Below are 17,525 nucleotides of genomic sequence, written 5' to 3' on the forward strand. Positions count from 1 at the left end.
GGGAGTCACCCATAAATGGCTGACCGTGTTAGTCGACGAGGTAAAAGGAAAACCGTGCAATTTCGAGGCATGTTTGTGTGGATCATTGTATTCTACTTTTAAAACATCTTTCCAACCATATGCATTTCATAATAAACAGTTACAAACGCTTTTCAAAGACCAACTCGTCCGATCCAAGGCAACGTGTTCCTTTAACAGGTCTTTTTAGGGAGGGGACTTCTAACAAGGAACATAGTGTGTTAAAGTACAGGAACATTTGGGGGGGGGGTACCCTCTGCCAAGTTGTGGACATGGTATTTCCAGCCTATGTTTGGCTTCCAATTCCATTGATATTTAGCAGGAAAAAATGACGCATGCGTGCAATGTGATAATATTTTCCCAATTGTTACTTTAAATGAGGCGAGGGCGAGTTGAATGAAAATTTCTTCCTTGCAAGAATGCAAACATGTTTTAATTGTATTAAAGGGTCTGGGTACTTTTTGTACGACACAAAACACAATGTTTACAGATTTAAATTAAACTTAAGCTGTTTGAAGATATTCCTGGTAAAAAGCTTCCCTTAAAATATTACTTCCTGAGATGCTGTAGTTTTTGAGAAAAGGAGTTAAACAAGTCACACAAATAATTTTCGTCTCAGTGAGAAAATTATTTTAGCACATAAGAGCGAATTTTCATGACTTTGTTTTACTCATTTCTCAAAAACTACAGCACTTCAGCAAGTAACATTTTAAGGTAAGCTTTCTACTATCATTATCTTTAAACTGGTTTATGTAAATCTGTGGACATTGACCCCCTCTGGTTAGGCCACTGTGCATGGTGTGATCTAGCATGCAATACAAAGGATTGGACAAAAATGCACTGTCTTCTTGGGAAACAAAAATGCTCAGCAGACCATAATAATTAATATACATGTAGTGGGTCGATTAATAAATGTCATGTGACCTACAATCACCAACCAAAAGCAGAGGGATCTATTTTTGCATTATCATAAAAATATAAAAAAATAAAAAACAAATTGGTTCCGTTTCGTCTGCAATTTGAGCGAATCAACCTACAATTTCCTAGCATGTGTGCATGAAATCGCAACAACCAGAAAACTGCAATGATAATGTCTCTTTCGGAACATTTTTCGATAAACAACCACAGACTAACCTAACTGCAACACTGAGGGCAGTACATATCTTTGTCCTCCAAGATCATAGGAGTAACTATCTCTGCCGGGAGACAGCTGATGTGGAACAATCGTTGGCAGGTCCCAGAGCACCTCACCGACTCATCAATATCATCAGTGAACTGCTCTTCGCAAAGCGGACAGATTGTTTCCCTGGTAACCGTTGCTACCCCCGCTGAAGCCAACTCCTGGGTTAGTCCTGGTGGAGATTGCGGGGAGCTACAAGAAGAAACAATCTCTTTGTGGCTGTAACTATGCTCTTGACTCACAACTACCACTTTCTCCGTTGGTTCCGTTTGAAAGCCTTCCGTGTAAAGTTCTTTCCAGAGGTCATAGATGGGAGCTTCGACGACGTCCTGCTTATTTCTCAAGCATTTACGATACATCAGTTTGGTTGGTTTGTCCAGTTTTGAGTCCAGTCTTGAAAACAAGAGTCGTGAGAGATACAAGTCATTCATTTTAGGATCTCTAGCGAGAACAGATTCTTGTATCAACCGAAGTTCAGTCGGCTCATCCAGGGCTTCACCGCGAGGACTGTGAGGTAGTTTTGATTGAGTCTTAGGCGGTGTTTTATGCCGGCGAGCTTGAGGTACACGTCGTTCAAAAACAACAGGCTCTGGCGGCTGTTCACGAAACTCATCCAAGCGATTGTCATCCACCATGCTCCGATCCAAAGGGTAAATCCCAGACATTTCAAAGGAGCTCTGAATCTCTTGGGGTCTGATGCCCGTTTCCCATAAACTGTTAATAAGCCGGGGAGTATTGTTCAGGTCGAGGGGAATATTATTCATGTAGCTTATCTCCGTCAGCTTGTGTAGAAATCTCGTCTTGAAACTAGTGTCGCTGTCATCTTCACAATCCAGCGGACAGAACAGGCTTCTGGCCTTTGGCAAAAGTCGGAACAAATGGATGTTATTCTGGAAAAGTGTGAGGTGTGTCTTGTAGTTTATTCCCATGTGTCCGCAGTTGAGGAGTAAGAGAACAGGGCCATCTTTTTTTATCTCTGGGGTGAAGAGCTTTTGTATCCAGTCCTGGTGAAGCTCTCTGACGTCACCCCTATTAGCAAGAACGAAGGCCCTTGATCCACTCGGTGCCCCAGCTAGTGGATTCCAGTCTGTGGGGACTTGCGTGTGTTTCCCTTCTTTGTAGATGAAGAACGGAGGGAGAACTAACCCAGAAGCGTTGACCCCGATCCCGATTGAAACATCAAAGTCTCTCTCACTATCTGCCGACGTCCTCGCAAACTGCAATGGAATTTCACAATAGTGCCAGATGGAGTCTGGTTTGTCCAACAAGTCAAGATCTGAGAGGTAACTGCGAAGCTCGCAGAACCACTTTGTCACCACCTCTTTTGTGACCTCATGGTCGCAGAGAGCGCGCACTACTGACATTTCCAAGTTCTCAAAATGATTTGTATTGAAGTGGCGCTTTAAAAATGTATTGAACCACCTTCCTGAGGGCCTCTTACTCTTACCATTGAACGGATTCTTCTTTTTCTTGTCGAAAAGTGTTGGTACTATATTCAGTACCATGACTGGCTTGATGTCAAAACCCTGTTGACGGATTCTTGACACCCATCCTGCGACCTTCTGCTCATCTTCAGCTGACATATACCTCGGGCAACCTCTTCCGTCATGTTTATATTTACCACTATGTCTGCCAAATAAAGATCTCCTATTGACTTTCCAGAACCTAGCGGCTTCCGTGACAGTTTGGAACTTCTTGCTTTTAAGATCGGCTAAAGCAAGTTTCATCCTGTTAACTTCTGGAATCTCATACACCGCAAGGTCTGATTTTGAGGCCACCTGTTCTCTGTCACACTTTATACTGATTTTGAGACCTGACGCTTTATCCTTTGGGAGTAGTTTTTGTCCGTACTTTGCTTTCGTCCCGATCATGAAATCTTGGCTACCAAGCGGATTCTTGATAGCTCTCCCGCACCTAGACTGTTTAGCAGTCTCCCCATTTATGCTTGGACTCCCAGAAGATTCATCATGCTGTTCCTTATTGCCCATTGTGCTCCTCGAAACCTCACGATGTTGTGAAGGAATGTAGCTCATACAACAAGTCTGTTGAAAGATAACAACAATAATAATTTAGTTGACCAGATTTGGCTTTACATTACATTAGTTTCTTTTTTTTACTGACACAGTCAAGGTATATTCATAAGTTATGGTCAATCTTCATATTAAGATAATTAACAAAATAATATCAGATTAGACTCTAAACTAAAGTAATTTCCAATCTATTCTAGGATGAAAGAATTAAGATTAAGACGTACCTGGATAGTTTGGTTGAATTGGATATTTTCACCATCCCCCATCCCCCCCCCCAAAAAAAGCTGGACCACCCCTCCTTATATAACCCCCCCCCCCTTGCACTGCAGTTGCACTGAAGAGAAAAGAAAAAATCCCATGACATTTCCATTAAGGTTTATCGCGATTCAGAAACGCAATGCATTGTGGGAAGGAATATGGGGCAGTTTCTATGCAGTTTCTACGACTTGCACACGCAACACCTATACCTTTGTGTGGGTTCAACAGCGCCCTCTCTTGATATTTTGCTATTCTCGATAAACCTTATAAAATAAATAAGTTATTTATTTCAAATCATACTTAGTAGCTCCACTAGCTGAATCTTATTAAAATAAAAGCTGAGGAGTATTTTTCTCTTTTGGGAGGGGGTGTAGAGGGTGTTTAGCTGGTCTTTGCTCTATAATAGTTAATTCATTTATTCCCCTTCCTCCATGATCACATCACGATCATTCAAACGCAACTCCGTACGTTTTTGTTTTGACTTTTTTAAGTTATTTTATGATGTGGCGTGCGTAAACAAAAAAATGCACCCACCTTTATTTTATGGTTATTTACAGATTAATGTTAAATAAAATTAACTCTAGAACCCCACAATGGCCCACATTCTTCTTGTTAAATAAATACACTACTCTTTACGGCAATTTAAATGGCATAATCGAAGAAACTAGTGATTTCTTACCAAGTTTGGTCGCGCCTTCCGTAACCGGTGACGAACGATCACGTCTATGTGAACAGGCGCCCTCTACCGACGGCACTTTATTTTTCGGCAGGTCCAATAAAGGGGGCGGGGCTTTTAGATTTGAGTCACGGCGAGGGGGGGGGGTGAAATCTCCAAATATCCTGTATTCTTACACATTTCTTAAATATTTCATGCGCCCAATATGGAAGTTGTGGTCTTATAAGTTGGAGAACGACTTGCTTAGCACAAACAAGTTTTGCTTTACAGAAATAGGTTACCAGCCCAAATTACATTGTTGCTTAGCAAAGAAACTTGCCAGAACCGCTTCATGAAATTTGGCCCAGGTGATGGGATTGGAGGATTTAACATTTTCCCCAAACCCTCTATAGCTCCATGGTTTGTTTTCAATAACAAACAGGACCTAAATTCATAAAGCTGAAAATATTGCTTAACACTTTCCTGCTTAGCAAAAATGAGCAGGATACCCGTCACAATTTGTACATGTGATGTGCAAGTTTAGCTGGTGACCTTATTCTGGTTAGCACAATTTGTTTTGTGCTTTTAAAGCTCCACACAAATACAAACACAATAATGAACAACAAAGCCATAAAATCTTACAAAGCTTTTTATAAAACTTGCGCTCTCAAATTGTTTATTTCTTAGAAAAACAAAAAACGCATTCCAGTTTCACACACAAGGTCAAATGGTATAACTGAGCAATGCTTTTTAACCACTGCTCTGCAAAAAAGTAAAAACAAAACATTATACCTTTATTTTAATTTTGGATAAAACAAAGACAAAATTTATTACAATCGGCAGTGTGTAAAAGATTCTGTCCCCCGATTTGGCGAACCGTGTACAAACTTCTTCTGATAGCGCCCTCTTTTGAATCCTTCTCCTCCAGCCCATGTTAATTTCCAATATCGGGGACAGAATCTCTGGGACATAGATTTCCCTAGGACACCAGTGTTCTACCAACTGAGCTATCCAGCCCTTGTGCTACTTTGTCAAAATCTTTGTTTGGCGGTGCCAGTGAAATGCGCACAGTCACGAAGTAACAATTATTGATACATGTATTTTGTGTCCATTTAATGAACAACGGTTTGAAAACCAGACTGTACACCCCTGTCACACCGAACTCGTTCACACTACGTTCTGAAAAATGTAGTCTTGGTGCAAGGCAATGTTGTTCACACTCCCCCATCGCGATCCCCCGCACACTCCCTCCTCGTCATGCAGTGAGAACGAGTTTGGTGTGATGGGGGTAGTAGCAGTTATCTCAATGTAAAGGCTGAGTCACACTGCAGCGATAAAAAACGATAACGATCAAGACGCACAGAGAATGCATTCTATTGGTTGAATGAGCGTGTGCGTACTCTGCGCTGATCAATTCGACAAATAGAATGCTTTCTCTTTGTGTCCTGATCGTTTTCGTTATTGCTGCAGTGTGACGCGGTCTTTACTTTTACTGTATGTCAAACAAACAATTGCTGCATCAATGACGACTAAAAAGTGCTAGAGTTTGTTGAATACAAGATCTGCAAATTACTCAATACATTTACAAATTATGTTGTTCATTTGGTGTGTTTACATGGCACCAAAGTTAAACCTGTTGCAGATTGTTAGTTTAGTTACAATTAAAGGCACTGGACACTGTTGGTAATTACTCAAAATAATTGTTAGCAAAAAACATTCTTGGTAACGAGTAATGGGGAGCTGTTGATAGTATAAAACAACGTGAGAAACAGCTCCCTCTGAAGTAACATAGTTTTTAAGAAAGAGGTAATTTCTCACTCAAATAATAAAAGACTTCAGCTGAAGCCTTTTTATTATGCATCTGAAAGGACACAAAGTAATACAACAAGGGCGGCTTTTCTTTCATTATTCTCTTGCAAAATCGATGACCAATTGAGCCCAACTTTTCACAAGTTTGTGTTTTTATGTATTATGTTGGGATACGACTATACACTCCTCGGGGATGTACTAATTGGAAGATAGATAGATACACCAAGTGAGACGACTGGTCTTTGACAATTACCAAACGTGTCCAGTGTCTTTAACAAAAGCGCAAACCCCAAATGTTACTGAAGCAGCTCATCAATAGCAGCTAAGAAATACTTGAAGACAGTCCTTCAACCTCTAGAAGCTTCCTCAGGAATTCTGTTGAAGATAAAACAAGAATATTGACAAGTTGATTTTGATGCGAGTTTAAAACAGTGTGCAATAGATGTTAAAGGCACTGGACACTATTGGTAATTACTCAAAATAACTGTTAGCATAAAAACTTACTTGGTAACGAGCAATGGAGAGATGTTGATAGTGCAAAACATTGTGAGAAACTGCTCCCTCTGAAGATAATATGTAGTTTTTTGAGAAAGAAGTAATTTCTCACTCAAATATTTAAATTGATTTCGAGACCTCACCTGAGGTCTCAAAATCAAACATCTGAAAGCATGCAACTTCGTATGACAGGGATGTTTTTTCTCCATTATTCTCTCGCAACTTCGACGACCAATTGAGTTAAAATTTTCACAGGTTTGTTATTTTGTGCATAATTACGTTGAGATACACTAAGTGAGAAGACTCATCTTTGACAATTTCAAAAAGGTGTCCAGTGCCTTTAATTTTGCATTGAGGATAAAGAATATTATTCGATTTTCCCAGAGATGTGTATTTTAAAAGAGAGTTACACCACAGAGGAACCAGTCATCTTCGGTCACATGGTTGCTTGACGCCATTTGCTTGATGCAGCACAAAGTAATTGAACTGATCACAAAAAAGACAGCTTATAAGAAGTTGATGTTAATTCAGAAGTGGTGCGCTTGCATAAAATGCTGATTGTCACATGCGTTGCTTCCATTTTCCATTCGCGCTTAAGAGACTTATAATTGCTGCCTATCGCTATGGGGTCCAACCTCGTTCCCCCTTGGCTTTATTTCAAATGATAATAATAATAATAATAATAATAATAATAATAATAATAATAATAATATTGAAGTCTTAATAGCGCACGTATCTACCAAACAAGGTACTCAAGGCGCTGAGTACACACAAACTTTCAGAAAGTTAGGTTATTGCAGTGACGAATTCTGAGACCCAATAATTTAGCACCTTATAAGGGTTTACAAGGTGCTACGGCGCATTAAGCAGCCACAACCAGGAACACCGGGGCGAACCCCTTCTCTTTTCGATAAGTGCACTGGGTTCTTTTACATGCGTTACACAACACATGGGACCAACGGTTTTACGTCCCATCCCATACTAGTTCTAAGGGGAGTGACTCACCACACATTTTGGGCAGACCATTTCCTTGTCTTCTAGTAGAGCAGGCGTCACCACCTCAGGAGGAAGGCAGTTGATATGGTACCACGACTGACACTGTCCATCACAACCTATCCAGTCCTCACCATCTTCCCAATATTCTTCCTCACAAACTGGGCAGTAAACCTCATCCTTTGAGTGCTTGCTGCTTCTTTTCCCTCGTCGTGGTGACTGCTTCCTCCCTCGTCTCCTAGAACTCTTTCCAGATTTGGAAAACTTCCGGGAGCTTTTCGATTCTGAGTGGTAAGCTTCCTTATAGAGTTTCTTCCAAACTGAAAACAATGGCGTCTCCTCAAGATCCAGCCCGCTTTCAATACAAGTTCTGTAAGTTTCTCTTGTTGTTTTGTCGAGTTTATCATCCAGTTTCTTGAAGACAATTTCAGCTACATTTGAAGATGTTGCAGAAGTGGAGAGGTGTTTTTCCTGGTCATCATCTCCCTGAACGGGTTCTTTATACTTTGGTGGGTTTCTCTCCGGAGAGTTTAGGGTTTTATCTGGCAGATGAGCATCATCGACCATCTCTCGATCGAGAGGATAAACTCCTGACTGAATGAAGCAACTACGGATGGCCTCTGAGTTTTCAGCCTCTTTCCATGCAGAGCTGATTACATGAGCTACATTGTCAGTTCTTACGGGTAACCACTGGTTTTGCGTTGTCCATTTTGTGAGCCATGCCATTCTGAAGGGGCCATCCTCTCCAATGTCAAGGGGTTGAACTAGTGACATCGCTTTGGTTGGTACTCGAAACAAGTACACATCATTTTTACGCGCTGTGACGTATGCCTCATAAGGTATGGAATTGTGTTGGCAACTCAGAAGAAGAAGGACAGGGCGTGCGTTTCCGAGATTCTTAACGAAGTGCCACTCTAACCACGAGCTGAATGCATCTTGTTTCTTTCCATCTCTCTCAAGAATGATCACTCCCGATCCTTTGGATGCCCCATCAAGGGGATCCCACTGGTTGGTCTTGTGACACATTCCCCGATAGCGATAAATAATGAAGGGTGGAAGAAGATGCCCGTCAGCACTCGCACACATCCCGACTGTTGCTCTTCTGCGTCCGACAGCAAGGCACACAAACGGCTCTGCAAACACCACAATTTGGCTTGTTTTCTTGTCAATCTCAAATGTGGTTTCCGCATAATTGAAAATTTGGCTAGGTTTATCTATTATGTCAAGTTTTATGAGGAGGGATTTCAGTTCTCTGAACCACTCATCTAAACCTCTCTTTGTAGGAGCAGCATCGCAAAGCAGAGCTAAGTTGGAGGTTTTCATTTCTTTCAATTTAGGGTGACGCCGTAAGAAACTATAATACCAGCGGTAAGATGGTCTGCCATTTATAAAAGGGCTATTGTCTCGCTTGAAGAAGCTCTGCACTGCATCTCGAAGCAAAACTGCTGGGACCTGGAAACCTCTCTCGGACATGGTTAAGACCCAGTTAGCAAGGTCTTGCTCTTCCTCTTCTGTCAAGACCGGGGCTGGTCCATGTTGAGTAGTCATGGGAACCTCTGCTTTGGAACGACGATACAGCTTACCAGCATGGATTCTCCAGTAGGCTGCAGCGGCTGTCACCGTCTTAAACTTCCCCGATTGGAATTCTTCAAGTCCACACTTGATTCTTTCTGCCTCTGGAATGTCAGCAACACTAGGTGCAGAAGTGGGATTATCCAAACCCTTACGAAGGTACAAATTGGCTTTGCGAGTTTTCTCCTTCTTTAGTTTCGCTTTTGCTGACTGGCGCATCTTCCTTGTGACTTTTTCCTTGACAACCGGCAAGGGGGTTGTCTTGGTCCTTTTACTTTTCCTTTTTGATACATTTTCTGCTCTGATTTGCTTTGTCCGTGATTTTACTCTCTTATCTCCTCTGTGTTTGAATGGTCTTGATTTTGTTAGAATCTGCTTGGAATCTTCCTGTTTCTCTGGTGTTGGACTTGGGCTTGAATCGGATGTCGTTTCAATATCTAGAAGTATTAGGTGAAAAAAAGGCCAAGTGAGATTTAGTATGCAATGTATAAAAACAAAACACACAAAAAAAAAAAAAAATTCACATAGGCTTAATTATCTTATATATTACTGGTATTATGAAACCACAGATACCTCATCGGTGAACTTAATCCCTGTGGCTCGCAAGCCTGATGAAACCTGTATATATACATGGGTGCATGTGAACCAGAAACACCAGTGACCAGGGTTAACCACCGTTCTTCAGCAATGTTCTGTCTGGGTTCTTGACCCACTCTCCAAACTAATGCAATGGTTTTATTATTAAGTTACAAGTGACAACTCGGGGGGAAATTGTGGCAACAAATTTGAGTTTCAATCATCACACCCTGTGATCACTGATGTACATGTATCTACCTAGGGTATGATGATGATTGACAAATCAAACTTAATATACTATAGTAAATAATGTTAAATTAAACCAGCACCCTTCATCCAATCATACAAATATTATTGAGGAGGGGTTTACATGTTTAAGGTATGGGATTTAGTATTGATTGATTGAATTTATTTGGATAAAAATACAGCAAGAACATGCCAAAGGTGCATACTCAACAACAGGAGAGAAAAACCAATGAAGAATAAGATTTTAAGATAAACCGAAATAAAAAGAACACAAGATAGTAGAATTTGAAATACTAGTACTAGTTTACTAAACAAAATTATCCAAGGATAGCGTGACCCATTGAAATCCACTTGAAATCTTACCAATTATTGATGCGGCAGGTGTCAGAGGTGTCTTAGAAACGGCCGTTTCTTCAATGATGATTATCTCATTTGTACCATCACCATCACCAGTGGGCCTTTCCTCATGGTGATGATGATGAGGCACCGTGACGTCTTCTTCGATTTCGACGACTTCGAATTCGACTTGGGACTCCGGAACGATTTCTTCTCTTTCACCTATTTTGACCACTAGGCCTGGCTCAAAAATCTCAAAAACCTCAGACATGTTTATAGATAATAGTCACGCATGCCTAATAAATACAAAGAAGGTTTGTTTACTCTTAAAAAAGACGCAAAAACAACTGCAAATTTGACAGTGCTTGGTTTGTTTACTGCATAATACAGGCCAAAAACTGGTGTGTGGTACCCCGTGTTGCCCGAGCCTTTCACTTGCGAAATCGATTCACAACTATGGGACCAGTCTATCAAAGCATAAAGAGCGCCACCTGTTGACTTCATTTTTGTTTTGCTAGGGTGGGGGCGTGGTAAGGGATGGGGAGGTCTCCAAAAGTTTGCTGCCCCTTTAAATCGTATACAAAGAACTAAATTATTATTTGTTATTATTTGTTCCTGTATCATTTTAACCACTTTAAGGCTTATTTGTTTATTATAAATTGTATTGTCAATGTCTTGTATTTATTTATTTATTTTATTTGTTTATTTTGTCATTTTTTGAAAAGGAGGGTTGGGGGCGGGGCGGGGGGGGGGTGTATGTTACAAATCAGTGAAGTATATAGTTACTTTCCCCCATATAACCCTAGGCTAATACTTCACATAACCTTTTGATGCACGTATATGAATTCCCTTCTAACCCAAACTCACAATTTGAACTTTTAATTGAAACTAGGTTCAAAAATCTTAGTCAATTCATACAAACATTCTTACTTTCCAAGATCACTCCTGCCCCAACATCAGCCCAAGTAGTAAATGCAACTTTTTTTAACTGGATCTACTAATATAGATAAATCTCCAGGGAGACCACCAACACATGCTAGATAGCCTAGTTGGTAGACCACCAGCGCATCAATATGGAGGTTGCAGGTTCAAGTTCGTCTATAGCCAATTTTTCATTGTTCAACCCCAATATTACCCCCAGTTAATTTCCCTTATGGGTTATCATTTAATTTACATGTACCTTTAAAGGAACACGTTGCCTTGGATCGGTCGAGATGGTCTTTGAAAAGTGTTTGCAACCGTTTGTTATAAAATGCATATGGGTAGAAAGATGTTGTAAAAGTAGAATACAATGATCCACACAAACTGCCTCAAAATTGCACGGTTTTCTTTTTACCTCATCGACTAACACGGCGGCCATTTATGGGAGTCGACTCCCATAAATGGCCGACCGTGTTAGTTTACAAAGTAAAAGGAAAACCATGCAATGTCGAGGCAAATTTGTGTGGATCATTGTATTCTACTTTTAAAACATCTTTCTAACCATATGCATTTTTATAAAAAACCAACTCGTCCAATTCAGGCAGCGTATCCCTTTAATCATTTCAAATGGTGACTTTTGGGAACACAAGGTGGCAGCAGACTTACCAGGTAAATCCGTTTTTCTCAGAAATATGCGCATGCTCAGAACTATACAAACAATAGACTTGGTAAGTCTGCTGCCACCTAGCAATCCAAAGTCTCTGACCAAACTTCAAAACCCATCAAGCAGAAAGGGAGACAATACAAATTATTATTTTTTATTTTGTGAAACTTTTATTTAAACAGGTTTTTTTTTTACATTATCACAAAAACACCTATGTACAATTCACAATGCCATCTTTAAAGTTATAAGAATTTCATTTTGTTGAAAGGTGTTGACATATGTTTGTATTTCTGTCAAGAATTGTTTGTTTTGTCTCATTGAGAAAGAATGCTAAACAAATTCCCAAATTGTTGAAATAAAAATCACTCTCATATTTAAGGACTCTATCGGTTAGAAAATGAGTGCATCATGAATCTTGAGCCCCTCTTTAAAGGAACACGTTGCCTTGGATCGGACGAGTTGGTCAAAACAAATTGCGTGGTTTTCCTTCTACTGTGCGAACTAACATGGTCGGCCATTTATGGGGGTCAAAATTTTGACCCCCATAAATGGCCGACGTATTAGTCGACGAGGTAAAAGGAAAACCACGCAATTTCGAGGCATGTTTGTGTGGATCATTGTATTCTACTTTTACAACATCTTTCTACCCATATGCATTTTATAAAAAACGGTTACAAACGCTTTTCAAAGACCAACTCGACCGATCCAAGGCAACGTGTTCCTTTAATGATATTTTCACTTTGAAAAGCGTTTGAAACTGTTTGTTATAAAATGCATATGGTTAGAATGATATTTTAAAAGTAGAATATAATGATCCACACAAGTATCACTCGAAATTGCGTGGTTTTCGCATTACCTCACTCATTGACAAACACAGTCGGCCATTTATGGGAGTCAAATTTTTGACTCCCATAAATGGCAGACCGTGTTAGTTCGCAAAGTAAAAGGAAAACCACGCAATTTCGAGGCAAATTCGGTGGATCATTGTATTCTACTTTTAAAACATCTTTCTAACCATTATAATGCATTTTATTCTCGTCCTAGACTCGTCCCAAGTCCTAAGATTATTCTTAAGTTAGGAAGAGTTTGGTGAAATCGACGGCTGGTCCCTTGCTTTAGATTTTCAAAAAGGAATCATTCTCCATACATGTAAGCATTTCCAGTTCCTCCATTGATCACAAGGGCCCAATTTCACAGATCTGCTTAGCAGCACAAAGCAGGATACCAATCACAAAGTGTCCAGTGGCGAGGCAGTTTGGCTGGTAAACTCATTCTGGTAATCATAACATTCTGTGCTTTAAAAGATACGTTTTGTGCTTAAGCAGCTTAGGTAATTAAGAACAACCAATATAATAGATGTTAAATTTGCATCCAAATCCAAAAGAACAACCAAATTATGCTTACCACTAGCCAAACTATCATGTCTGTGTGTCTTATTTGGTAAGCAGTATTTTCTGTTTAAGGAGCTCTATGAGACTGTGCCCTATATACAGCAAGGCAATAGTTAACGCTGAATCAAATCCTCAGAAGGTTTTCTTGATTTCTGGAAGAAAATGAAAAAGAGAGATGGGGGGAAAATAAATAAATGACACAAGAAAAAAATACTGAACTTAACGCCATCGGACCCTTTCGGAACAGAAAAAATAATAAAAAAAAACAATATCAATTCTCGACATCGAGATTTACGGATTTATTTTAAACACAGCGAAACGTGCGGAAACAAGGGTGGGTTTTCCCGCTATTTTCTCCCGACTCCGATGACTGATTGAGCCTAAATTTTCACAGGTTTGTTATATTATATATAAGTTGTAATACACGAAGTGTGGGCCTTGAACAATACTGTTTACCAAAAGTGTCTAATGGCTTTAAATTAGGGTCCAACTAGGTTGGAGAAAAAGCTAGTGCTTCTGATAAATTATTTGATATAAACCATTTTCATTATTAACTTTTCTCTGTGCAAACACTATTGATGCTTCACGAGGGCAATGGAGGCAACTGCCCCAATGGTACTGGTCATTGCCTTGGTGCCTTTTGAATTGTTCCAATACAAATTTACAATTTCCTCTTGGAGGGTGCGCTTTAAAAAGGAGAAATGCCTCTGTGCCCTTTCCCTTTCAAGAACAAAGCATCAGGCCTGCGTATTGTAATATGTTTTGTAAACGATCATTTATCTATGATGTCAATTTGTTTATATTGACTTTGAAAAGTTTCTCACGCTTTAAACAAAATAAAATAAACGAGCCACTTTAAAGCTTGGCACCCCTGAACAAAGATACTGACAAAGTATGGAAACCGCCAGCATGAGCTAGTTAGCTCAGTTGGAAGAGTGCCGGCGCGTTAATCTGGAGGTTTATGTTTCAAGACCCACTCTCGTAAATTTTTCTTTGTTCAACCCCAAAAAACCTTTAAACTTACAGTACACTGTGGGCAGAACATTTCCTTGTCCTCCAGCAAGACCGGCGTGACAAGCTCCGGAGGAAGACAGTTGACGTGAAACCACTGCTGGCATTCACCGTCACACCCAATCCACTCTTCTTCATCTCCACCAAACTTCTCGCTGCAGACTGGACAGATCGTCTTATCGTCACTAACGGCGGCCTCAAGGCTCGGTTCCTCCGCGTCCTGAGTGGTAAACTTCTCCTGGTCTGTGGTTGTCACGACGACTTCTACAGACGTCATGGGAACGTTAGGGTCATTCTTGAAGGCTTCGAGGTAGAGTTTCCTCCAGACTGGAAAGAGGGGTGAGTCTGTGATGTCGAGATTATTCTCGATGCATGTGCGATAGAGTTCTCGTTTCGATTTATCTAATGTCTCGTCGAGTTTCTGGAAGAGGAGCAACGCAGCGATTGGTTGATCACTCTCTGGAATGTCCACTTCAGACTCAAAGTCATCATTTAAAGTTTGGTCGTTGTCAAAGTCGACTTGGGACTGGTCGACGGTGGAGAGGAATTTCAGTGTCCCGGATGGGAGATGTTCATCGTCAACCATTTCACGATCTAAGGGATAAACACCCGCCTGTAAGAAACAGCCTCGGATGAGTTCTCCTTGCTCCGCTTCCTGCCAAGCATCCCCGACCACACTTCCAACATTCCTGACGTTCACAGACACATGTCTGTTGCTCTTCACCCATTTCATTAGCCAGTTAGATTTGAAAGGTCCGTCTTCCCCTATATTGACCGGTTGGACAAGAGCGGCAGCTTTAGGCGGGACTCTGAAGAAGTGAATGTTGTGTTCCGAGGCGATGGCATAGGCCCCGTATGTGATGTCGCTCTCGTTTAAATCAACGAGCAAAACAACTGGAACGTTCTCTTCCACCTTGTGAACGAAGAAGTTGTTGATCCAGTACCCAAAGATGTCTCGGTTGGGATGGGATCTTTCTAGGAGTAATTCCTCTGCACCTTTTGGAGCACCGTTAAGAAAATCAAACTCCTTGTGAGAATTCTTCAAACCTTTGCAGATGATGAATGGTGGGAGGAGGTCGCCTCCTGCATTTGCGCAGATGCAAATTTTGATTTCTCTACGGTGATGCTCATCATCTTGAGCTTTTCCTTTCGGCTTTGAGACATTCATGACGATTCTCTCTGTCCTCTTGTTCATCTCAAATCCAGTTTCTCCGTAACTCCAGATTTGCCGGGGTTTATCAGCAACACCCAAACCCGTTAAAAAACACTGAAGCTCATTAAACCATTCATCAAGCACGGAATTTGTCAGCTCTGCTCGACAAATCGATGTCATCTTGGACATTTTCAGTCCCTTCATAAGTTTGGGATGGCGTCGAACGAACTTATGATACCATGTATGAGACGGTCTGTCGTTTGTAAATGGGTTACCGTCTTTCTTGAAGAATGTCTTGACGGCATCACACACCATCCCAGGTGCAACTGGGAAGCCTCTTTTCCCCATCGTTACCACCCAATTGACCAGGTCCTCCTCATCTTGTTCAAGTAAAACTTTGCGAGGTCCGCGCTTGGCATCCAGAGGTACCTCCCCGTTGTGACGTCGATAAAGTTTTGCTGCGTGAACTCTCCAATATGCCGCTGCTTTTGAGACAAACTTAAACTTCCCTAGTGCGAGGTCTTTCATTGCGCCTTTGATTCGGTCATTCTCAGTCATTTTTGCAATGGCCGGGGAGGACGTTGGATGATCAAGTCCGACTCGTTTATAATCCGTGCTTTTGTACTTCTTACGCTTCTGACCTCTCCCCTTCTTATGAATGACTTCCTTAGATATCTTGATCTTGATTTGTTGATCTGCCTCTCGTTTAAACCTTCTGCCTTCATTAGATGCTGCATTATTTGATGTTGTTGTCGACTTGGTCTTTCTTTTATCACGTGCTTTGACGACTCTACCCTTCTGGGTGGGTTGCTTCTGCTTCGTTCTCAGACGTGAAGACTTGAGGCTGGCTTTTCTTTGATTACTTTGTGCTTTTCTTGCCATCTTGATCTGAAAATTGAATTGGGATTTTTGTAAGATTTAATTTATTAGACTAATTTGAATATTTACAGTAATTATGATTTGCCCATACTAGTTCTGAGTACAGTGCCCCAGCAGTCACTGACAGTGATACTGCACACTGGGTCTGTGTCTAGTTAATTAACTCATGTTCTATGTACGGACGATAGGGCTTATGCTAACGCTATGCACAGAATTAATTTGACATTCACTGTTCCATTCAGGCTACAGAATGACAGAGCAATGTGTACATAATTTATTGTCAGTTTGTTGTGATTTACACGGATAACTTTCCGTATGTGCCACCACTTTTTCACTCATTTAAAAAAAATCAGAAAAAGGGATATCTCTTTTCTCATCAAGATTCAAACAAACTACAAAAAAGAAAGGGAAATTAGATTCAATCAGATACTATTTATAAATAATAAAGTATAAATATTTCATTCATATTGAATGAAAAAGTGGTGGCGCCATACGGAAACTTTTCAAATTGCACTGCTATCTAGCCCAGTGCATAAGGTTTATCGCGATTCAGAAACGCACTGCATTGTGGGAAGGAATATGGGGCAGTTACTATGCAGTTTGTATGACTCGCGCACGCAACGCCTATACCTTTGTGTGGGTTCAACAGTGCCCTCTCTTGATATTTTGCTATTCGCGATAAACCTTATGGTGGCACTCACTGACGGCCTACCACTACAAGCAGAACAGAGGGCTACACAGTCAACAGTCATGACAGTACATTGCTCATTCCATTGCCGACCTATCTAACTAAAACATGCTTCACCAGTTTCGTGAAAAAAATACAGCCCCCCAAAAAGAATGCGACAGTTACAATTACCATGCAATTACACTAATAATTCATAACGAAATAAGAAACGTACCTCTAGATAACAGATTATCGTCAAAACATTTTACAATTCATCGTCGAAACGTTTCTTTCAACTAAAAATACGGACGTAGTACTAGTAGATCGACGACGAACTTCGACTGTCCTGAATATTTTTACCTCAGCTCGGCACTGAACATCGCCCTCTCGCGTCTGGCATTATTATTTTTCTTTTCTAACACCGTACCAAAGATTGAAGTGACACCACAGGCAGCAAGTCGATAAAAGAAGGGCAATTAAACACAGGGAGGAAGTTCTGGTGTTTTCTTTTCTGACTTCCACAAACAAAACCTACATGCATAGATGATGTTAAGGGGGGGGGGGGGGGGGGCTTCTCCTCCCCTAGTAAAACCCAACCTTTGCGCGCCATCTCTTGCCTCTATTAGTCGGGGTCGAAGCATGGCTTTTCGAGGTCTCAACGAGGTTACAAA

General features: G+C 40.8%; 3 protein-coding genes across 3 annotated transcripts; all 3 read right to left on the bottom strand.

Annotated features, from left to right (window-relative positions):
• Positions 1-110: 110 nt before the first annotated feature.
• LOC139950538 (uncharacterized) lies at positions 111-4,199 on the bottom strand. Its single transcript, XM_071949276.1, has 2 exons — positions 4,166-4,199; positions 111-3,240 (listed from the first exon to the last, which is right to left on the bottom strand). Exon 2 carries the CDS (start codon positions 3,229-3,231, stop codon positions 1,153-1,155), a length of 2,079 nt encoding a protein of 692 aa, XP_071805377.1. The 5' UTR covers positions 3,232-3,240; positions 4,166-4,199; the 3' UTR covers positions 111-1,152.
• Positions 4,200-4,808: 609 nt separating this feature from the next.
• Positions 4,809-10,580, bottom strand: LOC139950925 (uncharacterized). Its single transcript, XM_071949763.1, has 3 exons — positions 10,196-10,580; positions 7,451-9,447; positions 4,809-6,325 (listed from the first exon to the last, which is right to left on the bottom strand). The coding sequence occupies exons 1-3, from the start codon at positions 10,437-10,439 to the stop codon at positions 6,317-6,319; spliced, it is 2,250 nt and encodes a 749-aa protein (XP_071805864.1). The 5' UTR covers positions 10,440-10,580; the 3' UTR covers positions 4,809-6,316.
• A 1,240-nt stretch (positions 10,581-11,820) lies between these two features.
• Positions 11,821-17,219, bottom strand: LOC139951046 (uncharacterized). Its single transcript, XM_071949862.1, has 3 exons — positions 17,090-17,219; positions 14,169-16,196; positions 11,821-13,296 (listed from the first exon to the last, which is right to left on the bottom strand). The coding sequence occupies exons 2-3, from the start codon at positions 16,188-16,190 to the stop codon at positions 13,258-13,260; spliced, it is 2,061 nt and encodes a 686-aa protein (XP_071805963.1). The 5' UTR covers positions 16,191-16,196; positions 17,090-17,219; the 3' UTR covers positions 11,821-13,257.
• Between the last annotated feature and the right edge of the window lie 306 nt (positions 17,220-17,525).

The sequence above is a fragment of the Asterias amurensis genome, chromosome 18 (genome assembly GCF_032118995.1).
Source record: "Asterias amurensis chromosome 18, ASM3211899v1".
Classification (NCBI taxonomy): domain Eukaryota; kingdom Metazoa; phylum Echinodermata; class Asteroidea; order Forcipulatida; family Asteriidae; genus Asterias; species Asterias amurensis.